General features: G+C 39.5%; 1 protein-coding gene across 1 annotated transcript; it reads right to left on the minus strand.

Annotated features, from left to right (window-relative positions):
* Positions 1–777: 777 nt before the first annotated feature.
* On the minus strand, positions 778–13,079 carry elapor1 (endosome-lysosome associated apoptosis and autophagy regulator 1). Its single transcript, XM_044127599.1, has 22 exons — positions 12,970–13,079; positions 11,417–11,537; positions 10,542–10,722; positions 10,312–10,459; positions 10,156–10,236; positions 9,958–10,063; positions 9,698–9,847; positions 9,414–9,502; positions 8,401–8,578; positions 7,678–7,806; positions 7,402–7,492; positions 7,112–7,214; positions 6,880–7,017; positions 5,641–5,904; positions 4,504–4,680; positions 4,283–4,433; positions 3,353–3,449; positions 2,971–3,072; positions 2,678–2,804; positions 2,272–2,450; positions 1,978–2,143; positions 778–1,901 (listed from the first exon to the last, which is right to left on the minus strand). The coding sequence occupies exons 1-22, from the start codon at positions 13,057–13,059 to the stop codon at positions 1,818–1,820; spliced, it is 2,952 nt and encodes a 983-aa protein (XP_043983534.1). The 5' UTR covers positions 13,060–13,079; the 3' UTR covers positions 778–1,817.
* Between the last annotated feature and the right edge of the window lie 259 nt (positions 13,080–13,338).

The raw sequence follows: 13,338 nt of genomic DNA on the forward strand, positions 1-13,338 counted from the left end.
AGAAAATTCGATTTTATCTAACAATAGTTTTCACATCATCTGAAAAGTGAGTCCTATAATGTTCAGAATGAAAATATAATTTTGTTCAAAATATTTGAAACATTTTGGACAAAAATATTTAATATTATTTTGGCCCAAAAAAGTACATAAAAATTAATATCTTGATGTAGATCCTCATTCACAGAGAGAAAATAATCATATCTAACATAATTTTATAAACTGGGGAAAAATTCCCAGGATGTCATTTGGATCCAACAAATTAAATATTCCATGTCACAATGAGTACCTGAAGCCTGTATGGACATACTAATATAATGAAACAAAATAAAACAAAAAAGCTATCAATTGTAGATTTGGAATGTCACTACAGATTAAATATAATTCTCCATTCCAATTATTTAGTTTTCAAAAGAAAAACTATAATAGATAAATGAAAAGTGATATTTAAAATCATGAAAATCATCCCTTTTCTATACCCACTGAACCATGCGGTCTTTGGGATGCAACGTGGACAAGTCACCAGAAACAATGTTAACCACAGCACTATCATGCAACCCACATTGGGAAATGTTGCAAAGAATGAGATGAGGAGCATAACAAAACAAAAACCTGACGTTTAAAAATACACTAAAACCCCCTTATAAACCTTTTCTTCAGACTTTTAGCATCCGCAAATCTTGCTGGGTGGAGTTTCCTACTCATTTTGGTTTTCTCACCAGACAAGACGAATAGAAAAATATGCAGGTAAAAAAAACAGAAGTGCTTCTCAATATTGAAATGGGTTTAAAAGAAAATATTTATTAGCTGAATCCATCAAATAACACATTTTAAAATAAGCACTCAAAGGAAGCATACATTTTCAATTTAACTGCTGATGATATATTTTTTTATGTGATAATGTAGAAGACAGCAGTAAAAACTAAATAAATTCATATAATGCTAAAACAAACTTGACTGAGTAAAGAGCTTAACCTGATTTAAAAACAAATGACATAATACAACCACATTCAACATTATGAAAAACTGTGAAAAATAACGACACCTCATCCAGACGGGGGGAAATCTCTGATGTTGTAAATCCTTCTCATATACAGCCTGCATCTCAAACTCAGAGTTGGAGTTGCATGAGACACCAAATACAATCTCCATTTCAATCATTTCAGTTTTCATATTATCCACAACAGTAAAATGTAACTGAAGTAAAAATATAAGTAAAAGTATGCCTCAATAGCGGGTGAAAAAACTTTAAATAAACCATTTTATTATATTATCTGGGCCGACAATGACAACAACAAGAAATAAATGGTCATATCAACTGTTGATGATGATACTTAGAATGTCCTTCTTTATTGTATTTAACAATAAAGAATTTACATTACAAGGTACATGGAACATCAGTACGAAATTAAATTCATATACTGGCAAATTAACTTTATGAAACTTAAAAAGCAAACTGATAAAATTAAATAATGACAAGAGGGCAAATAAATGTATCTCCATTTTGAATACCTTAAAATAATCGGCTTTACAAATCCATATAAAACGTAACTGCAATCAGGTTTCGGTCGTGTTTAAGAATCACAGTGAATACCTGCGTAGGCATTTTGAACTTTAACTTCAGATTTAGAATTTTATCATGCGATATAGAATAGAAAATAAACATTATCAGTGAAATTTGTAAGAAAAAATATTTGAAACTAGTTAAGTACTCTGTTTTACTTTACAAAAACTCTTAAGATATGCACAGACATTGAAACTCTAAAACTGAAGGCTTCTTCAGTGTTCAAAGAGCTACTTATCATCCTCTTTCAGCATCATCAGTCCTCCTCCTCCTCTTCATCCTCTTGTTGGTGCTGGTAAGAAGATTTGAGTGGAACTGAGTCAAATCCATCTGATGTTCTCTGTGAAAACAATGTTAATATTAAAGGTGATATCGAACATCAGCTAGATTTAAATGTAAATGGGATAGTCACTGACCTCTCGCGAGAAAGACTTTATTTTGGTAAAGAAGGATTTATGAGTGAGATCCATGAGGTCGTCCTCAGCGTCCTCTCCCTCCATTATCGCACAGCTGTCAGCAGTCGGTAGCTCACACTCTTTACCTTCAGAGCTCATCATCAGCCTGGAGTATTTATACTGCAGCCTGACAAATTGAAATAATCAGAAAACATCGATTACAAAGGATTTGGTCATGGTCTGCACGTGCTAACGTCCTTGCGCACATTATATGTCATAAGATGTGAGAGGATGTTTAAAAAGTCTTAGTCTTACTTGCGCGTCTTCTTCCAAAAATAACAACTGAGGCTGATGAGAAGCAGAGCAGCAATCAGTCCTATGGAAACGCCGAGCTTGAGCCAGACATCCATAGTCACACAAGCGCTGACTTTTTGTGGTGGCAGGGATTCTCCTCCATAACACTGCAGAGGCTGCTGCCACACATAGGTGGTTCTCTGAAAGACACAAATAGTCAGATTTCCTCACATTCAAAGTCAGCTCTCTAGTTTAAAAAAAGTGCCAAGCATTTGGACTTTTATGCAGTTTTATCATATCACAAACTCCAATGTATGTAGTAAGTGCTGAGGTTTTACCACAAATTCTTGATTAAATTGCAATTTGGACTTTGACTGTGCTGTCTTGACACGTGAATACGCTTCGACTGATGAGTCAAGTTTGATACCTGGATCCCCTGGATGCAAGCGCTGACAATCTCTCGGTAGTGATCTGGGGTGCACAGCGGGCATGCGTGCTGGCTCTCCCACAGGAAGTGAAAAGTGCAACCGTCACATGTCCCCTCAGAACATTTACTGTGAAGGAAACAAGGTCAGAGATCAAATCACAGGCTCTTTAAAGTTTAACGCAGGTCGGCGTCGGTGAGGTTAATATGTCAAATGATGGTGAATAATGTGGCTGTTAGACTATAAGTGTGTAAATTAAAGGTCAGAAGTTGAGCTCAGGTAATTTGTGCAGCACCTGGGCAGCGTGATGAGGTCTTCAATGCTGGCTGTGGGGTTGCATCGAAGTCTGACCGTGGCTGACCTGCCCTGTTTGCAAGCTTGGGTTGTATCACTGGACCTGCAAAGATCACAGGCATAACGTTGATGGAGTCCAGCATGGAACAAATTTTAAATTGTACTAAATTGAGTGAAAAAAAACATCTATATGTAACCTAAAATGAATCTTTTACTGTATAGACTTGAAAGCATCTTTTTGTTTGTAGAGTAAATCTGAAAAAAATACTGTAGGTTCTAACTTCACCCAAAGTAGTTAAGCAAACAAGAACATTCCTAAATATTATCTATGTATGATAATGGCATTAAGTTCTAATAAAGTGAATATTTGTCATTTTGTTTACTTGTAATAGAATATGACATCTGGCAGCTGATGTGAAGCTGAGGGGAACATCCATGATGGAGAGGAGATGCCTCCCAGAGTCGTCTCGGTGGTCACACCTTCAAAATGAAACACAAACGTTTTTACCAGTTTGATCACATGCACACAATCCAAATGCTTCAACATTTTCTGTTCTAGTAACTCCAGAACACAAAGTATGTCTAATGTTGGATGGAGGAGGGCTCCGTCTCCTCCCTCCATAATATTCTATTTAAAATAAGCATAAAATTTTAAAAAATAAAGTAAAATAAGCCTTTGTCAACTTGTACCCAGTGACATTTAGAGCTCACATATTGCTAAGCTGTTCTGGTTAATGTCATTACACTGATATTTGATAATTGATCATTTAAAAAAATAAATAAATAAATTTAAAAGCCATATCAGACATTAGTAAATAAAATCCCCCATCACATTAAAACTAAAACTGAAAGCTGGAAAACTCAAAAGGAAATTAGATCTAATTTCTAAGCTTTTCTTTTTTTTTTTGTAAACTTTGACATAAATAGTCAGATTTTAATTTTTTGACACAAATAAACAGCCGTCATATACACTTCAAACTATTCAAACCACACAGGTGGAAACTCACAGTGCCCTTTCCCTACAAACCAGCATTAAAAAAAAATCCTGCTTATACATGGGTTATAACATGTTTTTGTCACATATGGTATCCCATACAGTAACATTTCTCAACTTTTCTTTTGTTTACATTTATTTAGCTATTTTCGGTTACTTTGATCTGTAGCCTGTTTGTCTCCACGGTCTAAAACTTCATTCATTTCCCCTTTCTTGTAGAGACAGGGAAACGCCTAATTTGTTTTTAGCTTGAAATAAAAAGTGCTACAAACATGTTTATTTAATTGGATCAGTTGAAAACCGTAGATTAGCTCCATACCAATGAGCGTGTCACCAATGACGAATGGCTGTGAGGACACCATGCTCAGACTGCGGATGTCAGAAGGAACCACAGTGGACTGACAGACGTAGCCTTTGACCACTTTCCCACTCTCCGTTACGTTGTCCACACAGGAGGCTGGCACTCGACTCTGTGGGAGCAACACTCTCAAATCACACAACAACTTGTAGCAAAAAAGATCTTAAGGGTCACTATCTTACCTCTCTCCCACACAGATTCAGATTAAAGCGATGAAAATACCGCAGGCCTCTGTTGGTGAAACGCGGACTGCCGGTGAAGCCGGTGACGTTAGACAGCGGAGAGAAATCGTAGGTCTGCACAGCCTTCCCACCACTTTGAACCCTGAGTGTGCAGTCGCTGAGACAAGCTGTGTAGGCCTGCAGATCAGAAGTCAAGAGTTATGGCTGGTACAGGTACATCTACATGTATGCACTTTATCTGTGGTTGAGGGGAAAGCCAGAAATAAAACAGAGTAGAGAGAAACATCAGCTAAAATAGTGGAACATGTTACCTGGTTACATCTGTAATTCTATATTTTCAAGGCTGGCCACAGATTGCCATCGGATTTAAGGCTGGAGTCGAACTTAATATGGTTTGATCCATACCATTTTATTGCAGCTTTGATTTTTAGCATAGCTGCCATTCTGAAAAAGTGAACCTCCACCCAGAACTCAAGTCTTACTTTGGAGCATCTAATTTCTAATTTCCTCTCACCAACACGTTTCTTCTGTCCTTCTCTGTAGCTTGAGACATACTGCAAAGTGGACTTCTTGTGGCTTTTTTTCTGCAAAGGTTTTGTTTCCATGAATACAAATTAGTGGAGTTTATGACTAACAGATTGAGCTGAGGATCCCTGCAGCTCCTCCAGAGTTGCCATGAGCATATTGGCTTCTTCTCTGATTAGTGCTCACCTTCTCTCCCTCTCAGGATGTGAATGTTCATGTTTTGGTAATTGTTAGGTGAGCTTTAAAAGCTTTTCGTTGCACTGTGTTTTATTTAAAGGAATCAAAGTAAAGGGGACTAACATCGTGAAGATGGGTATTTGCAAAAAATGTAAATTCATAAACAGTATCATTATTCCTTCACGTCACACAAGTTAACATTTTAATAGAAGAGGAGTTTCATTGTTGGAAGACTTATATTTGTGCAAAACCCATTTTTACACTTAAATATGTTTTCCAGATTTTACCTCTGCTTGGTTGCAATAAAATTATGGAATCCTAATACAGTTGTGGCTAGAGTTTAATTTGACAAGCAAGTGTGATAACATAAGTTTGTGAAGAAAAAGAAGAAAAATGAAGGCGTGGGCCCTTTAAATGCCCTCCAAAATATGTTACCCTGTTTCTCTCTGTGTTTGGCCCACACTGGACACACGCTGCCTCTCCAACGGGCTGACTGGATCTGATGTAGGTGTTGGGCGGACAGCTCTCACACGCTCCCGTGGCATTGACCATGTAGTGTCCAGGTGGGCAGGGAACACAGGAGGAATCGGTCTTATCAGGCGTCACAGCACAGCGGCGACACTGAGAGGCCACTCCTCCAATCACATTGGTGATGTGGATGGAGTAGATCTTTGCAGCGTCGGTGCTAAAGTTCCTGTCCTGAGGACCAGAAATGCAGTTTCTCACTAAGTGGTATTCATTTCTGCAAAAAAATAATGCAATTCAAAGCCTATCTCTAGAAGGCAAACGTTATACAATTAAGTTAGGAGGAGTAGAGAGTATGGTTTCCATGCAGCTCAAGGCTGCCATCTAGAGTTGAACACCAAATTAAGGGAATAAAGACATTATTTCTGCAGAAAATTGAAGGTGCTGTAAAAGCAATTGTGCAAGAAATTAGAAAATGTTTTTTTGCATTAGCATATCTCTTAAATATGCGTCATCTCACTGGACTATTGGATGCTGCATCTAATAAATTTTCATATAGGCATCTTTTCAAAGCAGGCTACAGCAACATTATAGGTTTGGTGGCTGAATTATTGTCTTTCTTGAAAAAACGTCAACATTCCTCTTTCTAAACCCATCGTTCTCAGATATATGAAAATGTTTTTCAGTTAAAATGATGAAAAGATGTAAATAAATCAGCTCCTTTGATCATCACAAATGTCTTTTTAAAGTGATAAGATCCTACCTTTGCATTAATATACTCTTTCAAAACTAAAGGAGACAGACAAAAAAACGCATTTTAATGATTTGTGACAAAGCCTCTGATTTCAGTCCTCGAGAGGCAGCAGGATAAAATGGCTAAATTATCATCTCAGCGTGCTATCAAGTGCTGCAGAAGCACTTAATGAGCCATTAATTTGATTTAGGTGTGCTGGCACAGAATTTCATCTAAAAGTTGCAAGATTTTGGGGGAAAATTGGTAGAGGAAATTATTTTGCTGTGTTTTCAATTTGAATATTTCGTCTTGAATATGTCTAGATGCCACCCATCAATATCAGGATTTACTCCCTAAGCTTTATAGTCAGCTCTGAACTTCAACAGGATGAACGATTCATGCCTGATAACAGCTGGCAGAAATGTTTGGAAGTTGGCAGGTGAGCTGTCATTATTCAGCTGTGTGATGCGTCTCACCATGCTGAAATCCTCAGTGCGTAGAAAGGTCCAGGTGAAGCTGACTGTCTTGTTACTCTGGATCGAGTAGGAGTACGACTGCTTGCCGTTTCTGCCTTTCCACTGCTCCACCAAATAATTATTCCACTTATTGTAGCCCTGCAGAGAAATATTTCCACGTTATAATTTATACTTGCTGTACATTAATTTCTAACAAATGCAGGAAAAAAAACAAAACAACAACTTTACTTACCACTAGGAAGTAAAATTTGCAGTCAGCCGTACAGAGGGTTTCAAATACGAAGGTGATGCGAGACAGTTCACTCATCTCAGTGTCTTTACCCGTGGCCTGAGCCCTTATAGAGTCAGGAAACAATTCATTAGACTTTACATACAATGCTCTGTAAATTATCCATACCCCTGGAATTGTTTCATTAAAAGGTCTCATTAAGACCATTTTTCTTCCACTTTACAACTTACAACTGTGCACTACTTGAAGCTGGACCATCTTATAAAATGCTAATTAATTTGGGAAATCCTCACCTGTATCCAGGAACATAGAGGGTCAGCGTCAGGTAGTCGGTGTCCTGAACCCCTGGTGTGGTGTAGATGTACTCTCCAGCCACTTCCCATGCTGCCGTTACAAAATTATATTAGCAGCAAGTAACAACACTCAAACCCTGACCACCTATATTTTTCTTTCTGCATGTTTAAGTTTTCTTTATTACTATTCTTCTGCTTCTTATTGTTTCATCCATTAACACGCCGCCTGTTTTGAGAGTAATTCAAATATCCCCGGACTAGGAGCAGCTCTCTCACCTGTTCTTCGGTCCGAGTTGCTGAACTCCTGGTGGAGGACGGAGCTCTCCATGTTCCTCGGCATGGTGGTCCACCATTTGTACTCAAATCCCAGCAATGGCTCTGTGCCAATAGGGCACTTCTCACAAACTGTGAACAAACAAAGCTGCATAGTCAGGACATGGTGGTACTGCCAGTTCTATTGTATGAATGTTTAGATTAAATTTGTGACATTTTTAGTAACATTTGGTGTTTTTCTTTGTTAAATACCACCCGGTGTAGCTCTGCAAAAATAATTATATCAACTTCTAGCCTGTTTTATTAATCACTTGCTTTTGAATAATCCATTTTCAATACATTTTTTGGTTAATTGATGGCAAAACCCTCCTAGCTATACAAAACATAGGCTACTCACTAGAATCCCTAAACCAGACTCTGGCATCTTCAGAAATAAGTGTGGAAATACAATTATTTGTAGATGACATATGCATTATGAACTTAGGTTTCTTGACTTATTTGGAAGCAATTAATAGCTGCACACTAAAAACATTTTGTGTTAGCATACGGTAGCACACGTAGCCTCAATGCGGCACACAAAACAACAATCCACAAAGACAGTCACGTGTGGATTGATACAGTCACATGTTTAATGAGATAAGATTTTCTGATTTAGCTTGGTTTTGCAGTATGAGAGTGTTTGCATTAGAGTCGCAGTAAAACTAAAAGTTAGTACTGTTTATGAACCTTTGCCATCCGAGTAGGAATCGTTGCTGCAGGGCTCACACGCTGAGGAGTTAGTCACAAAGAAGCCCGGGTTGCACGGCGGGCACGTCTGCTTCTTCCCTGACGCTGGCAGCTTCACCGCTCCTTCGACGGTCTCACTGCAAATCTTTGGTTCGCTCCATTTGTACATGAGCCGAGTCTGAGACGCACGTGGAAACGGGACGTTTGAGATGGTCAGGTTAGAGTGTGTTACAAAAGCATTTAAATATGTTTAGCCTTTCGCATTCGGCCACAAATTTGAATAATATGACATAGATCATCACAAAGCAGTTCATAAATGTCAAGCAGAGTGATATTTGGTTTTCAAAAAAAAATCAAAGTGTGTTGGGATATGTATTCAAAACCTTCTTAATCAGTAGATTGTCTGCTGTAATTAAAACTACAAATTTTGGGGGGGTAAAGTCTACCAGCTTTATGCACCTAGAAATTAAATGTTTGACTAAATACCTTGAGCTCAGTCAAGTTGGGTAAGAACCACGGCTTTAAAATCTTGTCATAGATTCTCAGTTGGATGAGGTCTGCATTTTGATTGGACCATTTTAAGATACAAATATGAATATTGTTTGATGGCGTGGGTGACGTGTGATATGCTTTCTGCCACACACAGTTTTTCACATGAAACATGATCTCACTGCCCAGCATTTGATATGTTTGCAAAGTGGGATGCCGAAGAATATCTTCATTTATGCTGGTATCATATTACACTCAGATGGACTCTATTTACCTCTTAGTTTCACTAGGATACAAGATTGAAAGAGGCCCAAATACAAATGCAAGCCACCATTGTCTTTCAAAATTTGAAGACCATAAACAGGGCTAATGTGGCAAAATGGGGAAAAGTTCAATGGTTATGAATATTTGTCCTAATCACTCCAAACAACCAGCTAAATGTCATTACACTGAATGTGGGTTACGAAAAAATATCCTCTCTATAGCTGCTTGCATCACAAAAGAAAGCAGTTTTCCATAATTACCTTTCCCTCAGAGTCACACGGGGTGTGGGTGTAAAAGTAGTCATTTTCCGTGCATGCAGGCCTTGGCTTGCAGCTCCCTGAGCCGGGTGCTGGTGGAAAAACACACAAGTAAAAACTGATCTAACAGAATAAAACTCACATTAAGATTTTGTGATAAGAACTCTCAGTCACCTCCTGGGCACCAAATGTTCTACGTTGCATGCTGGCAACATTGTTTAAGTGCAAATAAGTCAATATATAAAGGTGTGTAGAAGAGATGTGAAACTAAAAAAAAAAAAGTGTACCAGCATAGCTGTCTGATTCACAGTCGTGGCAAACGGTGGCTCCCTTGTTGGAGTACGTATCTGCAGGGCAGGGGGTGCAGCGGGCAGATCCTGCTGTCGAGCTGTGTGTGCCTGGCTTACAGTGGAAACACTCAGATGTGTAGGCAACCCCTGTAGGAAAAAGATCAATCAGCAATTAATCATTAACAGACAAAGGATGTCGGGGAAGAAAACTAAACGTTCATTCTTCCTGCACACACAAACGGGAAGCTTTAATGTACCTGAGACCTGGATGTTTCTTAACAGCACCGGCTTGACAGCACTACCCAGCAGAGAAAATGTTGCGGTTCTCCAGTACAGGACATTGTTGCCTCTGCTCAGCTCTATCTGTAGAGAGGAAATGTGAAGGGGGACGAGGGGGAGAATCAGCTTTTTGTCTATAAGAAGACAGATGAGGAATTGCTTTGAAGTGGACGAACCTTGTAGTGGCTCCAGTTCGTCTCTGAAGTCCTCATCCAGCGGCTGTCAGAATCTGTGGCCTGACATTGGTCGTTCTGAACCTAAAGAGAAGCGGGAACCTTTACCCCAATTTTACTTTGGCACGCCAGAAGCTGTAACACAACAGCTGCACTTACAAAGAACTCAAAGTAGATGCTGCTGTCCGGGTAGAAATATTCAAAGGACAAGGCTCCAGGTGTCTTCAGGCTCACAGCATAAGAGAGTGTTGCAGTGCACTCATCTGTGTTGGAGGCTACATAGTCACCCTTTGGTGTCCAGGTAGAGCTGCAAGAACAGAAACAGTTTACTGAAAGCCAATAACCATAAATAATATTTTATATTACAACCAGTCACTGCTTATACCCACTTGGAGCAGTTTATAAAGGCATTCCCCTCACTTGTCGTCATGCCATGAGTAATAAAGCCCGTTGGTAGGATGTCCCACTCGTCAAAGGCAACGCTGGTTCCCAAAGAGTAGGTGCCTGCAGTGCACTTCTGGCACTGCTGCGACTGCATGTCGAGGAACTCTCCTTCTCTGCAAGAAAATGCTAAACACAGGAAAAACATGAAGATAATGTAGACAACCAGTTCTGTTACAAATGTTTAAATGTGATCTACCAGCGGCTCAGAGTTTATTGAACTTCTTTAAAAGGTCTAAATCAATGGTTCGCCAGAATATCTGAAGGCCGGACGCTGCAGCCATCTTCTCGTCAAATCTGAATAGCTTCCCTGTTCAGAAAAGCACCTCCACAACATGAGGATTGTCCCACCTGAGTTGTGGATTCTTGCAGCTCCTCTAGAGTTACTGTGGGACTCTTGGCTCCTACTCTGATAAACACTCAGTTTAGGTGGACAGTCATACTCTGGTAGGCTTGAAGTTCATCATTTTCAGATGATGAACTGATAAGTGCTCCATGAATTTCTTAAAAGTTTTAGATATCATTTTAAAACTACCCTCTACTATAAACCTTTGCACACTTTTACTGCAAAACGAGCTAAACATACATGAATGACACACTTTTAAAATATTTTGAAAACCAATGTAAAAAAAAAATTGTCCTTCCACTTCACAATGCTTCAGTACTTGTCATCAATCAGCTAGATGAAATCACCCCAACATGCATTTGGGGTTATAACAAACATATCGACAGTTATTGATATATTTTTGCAGGCACTATATACTGAAAATGTAGAGGACAGTAAATGCGTAAAATAGGTTTCCAGACCACTGTGGTCACTTACTGCAGAGAGTCCCTTTGACTGGATCCGGGAGGCCAGTGCAGGTCTCTGCTTTGTTGGGAATCGCTACCCTCCATCTTGACCCGAGTACGTCACACTCTGTATACTCAAAGTGATAATCAGACTGCAGAGGCAAAACACAGGTGTGACTTTCGCACAGAGAGTCATAAAGTGTGTTTATAAAAGGATGCAGATATTTCAGGGGAAAAAAAACACTAAAATAAAAAGAAAACAGCTTTAACCCAGTCACCCAGGAGTAAAATAAAGATCACCAACCAAGAAGGAAAAAAAAAAAAGATAATACAGTTTGTAAAAATGAGATCACTGGGTCATTATGTACTTCTGGTATTTCAATCCTCTATCCAGGCCAGCCTCCTAAACAAATAAAAGGATAGGCTAATATTTGCTATGGGGGCATTTCGACTGTTAAACCTATCAAGGATGCTCTGCGGTCTTTTGGGGGTTATTTGCTGAGCTGAAGGAAGAAAGGCTGATCCTTACAATCCTTCAGTAAACAAATATGAGAGTGCTGTTTGAACCAGCAGTGGCGCAGGGACAAAGTTTTAGCTACGCTCAACCACCCCAACCAATCCATGAGTACTGAGCTCTGCATAATCTGTAGATCTGGTCTCTGGTCAACAGCAAGGTGTAATCGTCCAGGTAAGGTCACTCGGGGGGACCAATCGCTGCTTTGTGGGATTAATAGCTAACAGAAACGGCAGCACCTACACTCCTCTGCCTCTGTTTTTCTGTTAAAGCCCCGGCATTAGCCGACCTTAGAGAGTTAGTGTGTTTGAATGGGGGTGTCTAATGTAAAAATGCAGCAAACTGGAGATGGGTCTTAACTTAATCACCTCCAATGAACAAACAAATGAGGGAAACCAAGGCAACAGGTCAATGTGACAGCTGTTCTTCATGGTCAGAGAAAGTGGCATGGAAACAGACTCGCCTGCTCAGGATTACTTGTAAATGTATCTTTTAAAAAAATAACAGAAACCCAGCAGAACTTTAAAGCTGCTCGTAGTACACTATGGCTCAGAGTAGGCTGATATAAAAACGGTTTTGGCTGGCAGGAAAATGAACTGCTCTCATGCAAACCATAAACAGATAAGGGAGGGTGGTGCGAGCACAGAGCACGCTGCAACATATGGAGATTGTAGTAAAACAAGTGTTTAATAACCATAACAACAGATGGGAGCAGATTGCAATACAAACCCCTTGCTATGAACATCCCCCCTCCCCACACACACACACACACACACACATAGCACATCGGGAAGGCCATAATGTTGTTACAACTTCTAAAAACCCCATCTTAAATAAATGGAAGCATTTCTTTACATTAATGTATTATAAATTATTACTTCCACTTCTTGCACTATATTTAATTTGGTGCTAGTTCAATATTTCTGCTAGTTATAAAATTATCCAAACACACTGTAGCATCTTTCAGCATTTCTTGACCCCACCATCTGTCTCAGCTCACAACATCAACAAGGGGAAAAGAAGAAAAAAAAAAAAGTAACTGATGATAACAACAGTGTAAATCTTCTCACCGGTTTGCACATGGGCAAATCTGCAGAGGAGTGTGCGAAAAGTAGCCATGATAAAACAGCAGAAAGAGCGCAGATCCTCAGGTGCCCCATCTCAGCTTTGGCAGCGCTGAAGTGATGCAGCAGTGTTGACCTGGGCCCTCAGGTGCCTGGTGCATGACTGTGAGAGGTGTGGTTTACTGGGAGCAAACAGGAAGAGGCGATTGGCCCAGATGTTCTGCTAGATGATGCAAAAGCAGTTCAACTCTGTCACCCGCCACATTTTGTTTCACCCTTAGAAGACAGTTCTCTTTATTTTTCGTCTCTATTAAGCTTTTAAATCCAAACATTCAAGAGTACACTCTCCCCCCTCACTTTTTCCTAAAATAAAAC

The sequence above is a fragment of the Gambusia affinis genome, linkage group LG01 (genome assembly GCF_019740435.1).
Source record: "Gambusia affinis linkage group LG01, SWU_Gaff_1.0, whole genome shotgun sequence".
Classification (NCBI taxonomy): Eukaryota; Metazoa; Chordata; class Actinopteri; order Cyprinodontiformes; family Poeciliidae; genus Gambusia; species Gambusia affinis.

Bases quoted from the DNA above. Each gene is read 5' to 3' on its own strand.
- elapor1 (XM_044127599.1), bottom strand. From the start codon at position 13,059: ATGGGGCACCTGAGGATCTGCGCTCTTTCTGCTGTTTTATCATGGCTA. The intron at 10,723-11,416 runs GTAAGTGACCAC...TCCTGTGTTTAG, and splicing joins AGTCAAAGGGACTCTCTGCA to CATTTTCTTGCAGAGAAGGA. The intron at 10,237-10,311 runs GTAAGTGCAGCT...GCTTCTCTTTAG, and splicing joins GCATCTACTTTGAGTTCTTT to GTTCAGAACGACCAATGTCA.